The 1,802-nt window shown below is 16.2% G+C and overlaps 1 protein-coding gene across 1 annotated transcript; it reads left to right on the plus strand.

The window, feature by feature from the left end:
- Nucleotides 1–55: 55 nt before the first annotated feature.
- Nucleotides 56–1,363, plus strand: PRSY57_0915800 (hypothetical protein; the record flags this gene model as incomplete). The annotated part of the gene is made up of 1 exon (XM_012907398.2): nucleotides 56–1,363. One exon carries the CDS (start codon nucleotides 56–58, stop codon nucleotides 1,361–1,363), a length of 1,308 nt encoding a protein of 435 aa, XP_012762852.1.
- Between the last annotated feature and the right edge of the window lie 439 nt (nucleotides 1,364–1,802).

The raw sequence follows: 1,802 nt of genomic DNA on the forward strand, positions 1-1,802 counted from the left end.
TATATATGCATATATTTATATATGTATATATTTATATATGTACATATTTTTTAACATGAATGTTGACAAATTGATCGGTGACCTGAAAGATTTAGAGAACGATGAATATGGGGAACATATTAGAAAGGAAAGTATATTTAGTGCCACTGAAATAAAGAACAAAAGGAATGAGATAAATAGCTGTTTGGATGTGGTATCATTATATAATGAACAGATAAGTTATATTTCTAATTTTAATATTAAGAATGAATATAGGAAATGTAAGATTCGAGCAGAAAAGATTCAAATGAATGTTTTGTATGATTTAATTTTTTTATTAAAATTAAAAAGGAAAACAAGTAATTTGTGTGATGATAATGTTACTAGGGATATTATACATAAAATATGTGAATGTATTGAAATAACATTTCATAATGAAAATGATAAGATTGAAGAAATATGTGATGAAAATAGTTTATATATATATAAAAAGCATTTATTAAAAAATAAATTTATGTTATTAAAAATTATAAGGAAAATAAAAAATAATCACTTATATCCTGATATTAAACAATTAATCAAGGATGTAACAAGAGATGTTTTTTCATTTAATGGGAAAATATATAATGGTAGTATAGGTTTTGAAAATATTATATATTTATTATATAAATTATTAAAAAAGAAATATATTACATGTTCATTAAAATCATTTATTCTGAGTTTCTTTATATTAAGTATAATGAGTAGAACGAACAATAGTGTAGATATATTATATATATTAGAATATTTTTATAAAAATAATAATTTTTCAATTATTATACCTGATTCATCATTTTTATCACCTTGTGAATTAAGTATATATGATAATATTATCTTATTAAAAAATAATGTCAGATATCTAATTAATATAACAGAAGAATCCACATTGAAATATAATTGCTATAATATTATATATATGGATATTAATAAAATTACAGATCATTTTTATAATCATATTTATAAAATATTATTACAACAAGAGAAATATCATTATATTTTTAAATATAAAATTTTTCATAACATACACTTTTTTAACACAAACTTAAATATTACAAAATTAAAGTTAACATATAATAATAATGATGAAATGTCTCAATATCTTAATAACACAAATGAAGAACCTAAACATGATAAAAATGTTTATAATTCATCAATTAATAAAAATAGGAATACAATGGATTATCATATTTTTTCTTCGGATTCCTCATATAATTCGAACCATAATAATATAGACATTAACAAAATAAATGAAAAAAATTCCCTTTATATAAATATAAATTCAAAAGGAAAATTGAACAATATATTTTATCAATATTTAATCATTGAACTTGACGAGGGAAAATAAAAAAAAAAAATAAAAAAAAAATATTTTTTATGATATTATTTATATATATATATATATATATATCTATTTTTAAATTTTAAATTTTTTTTAATGTATGACATGTGTTCTAAATTTCAGCAGTAGTTTATTCTAATATTATAAGATAATTTAGATGTACACTGAAAAAATAAAAAAATAAAAATAAAAATATATATATAAATTATATATATATATATATATATATATATATATATATATAAATTATATATATGTATATTTTTTTTTTTTTTTTTTTTTTTTTTGTTTCTTTTAATTTTTTTGGTAATATATTTTATAATAATTTTTTATCATATTTTTTATATTAAAAAATATCAAAATAATATCAAATATGTGTTTATTTTATTTTTTTTGTTTTTAAAACGATTAATAAAAAAAAATTTTTTTTTTTTTTTTTTTTTTG

The sequence above is a fragment of the Plasmodium reichenowi genome, chromosome 9, assembly GCF_001601855.1.
Source record: "Plasmodium reichenowi strain SY57 chromosome 9, whole genome shotgun sequence".
NCBI lineage: Eukaryota > Apicomplexa > Aconoidasida > Haemosporida > Plasmodiidae > Plasmodium > Plasmodium reichenowi.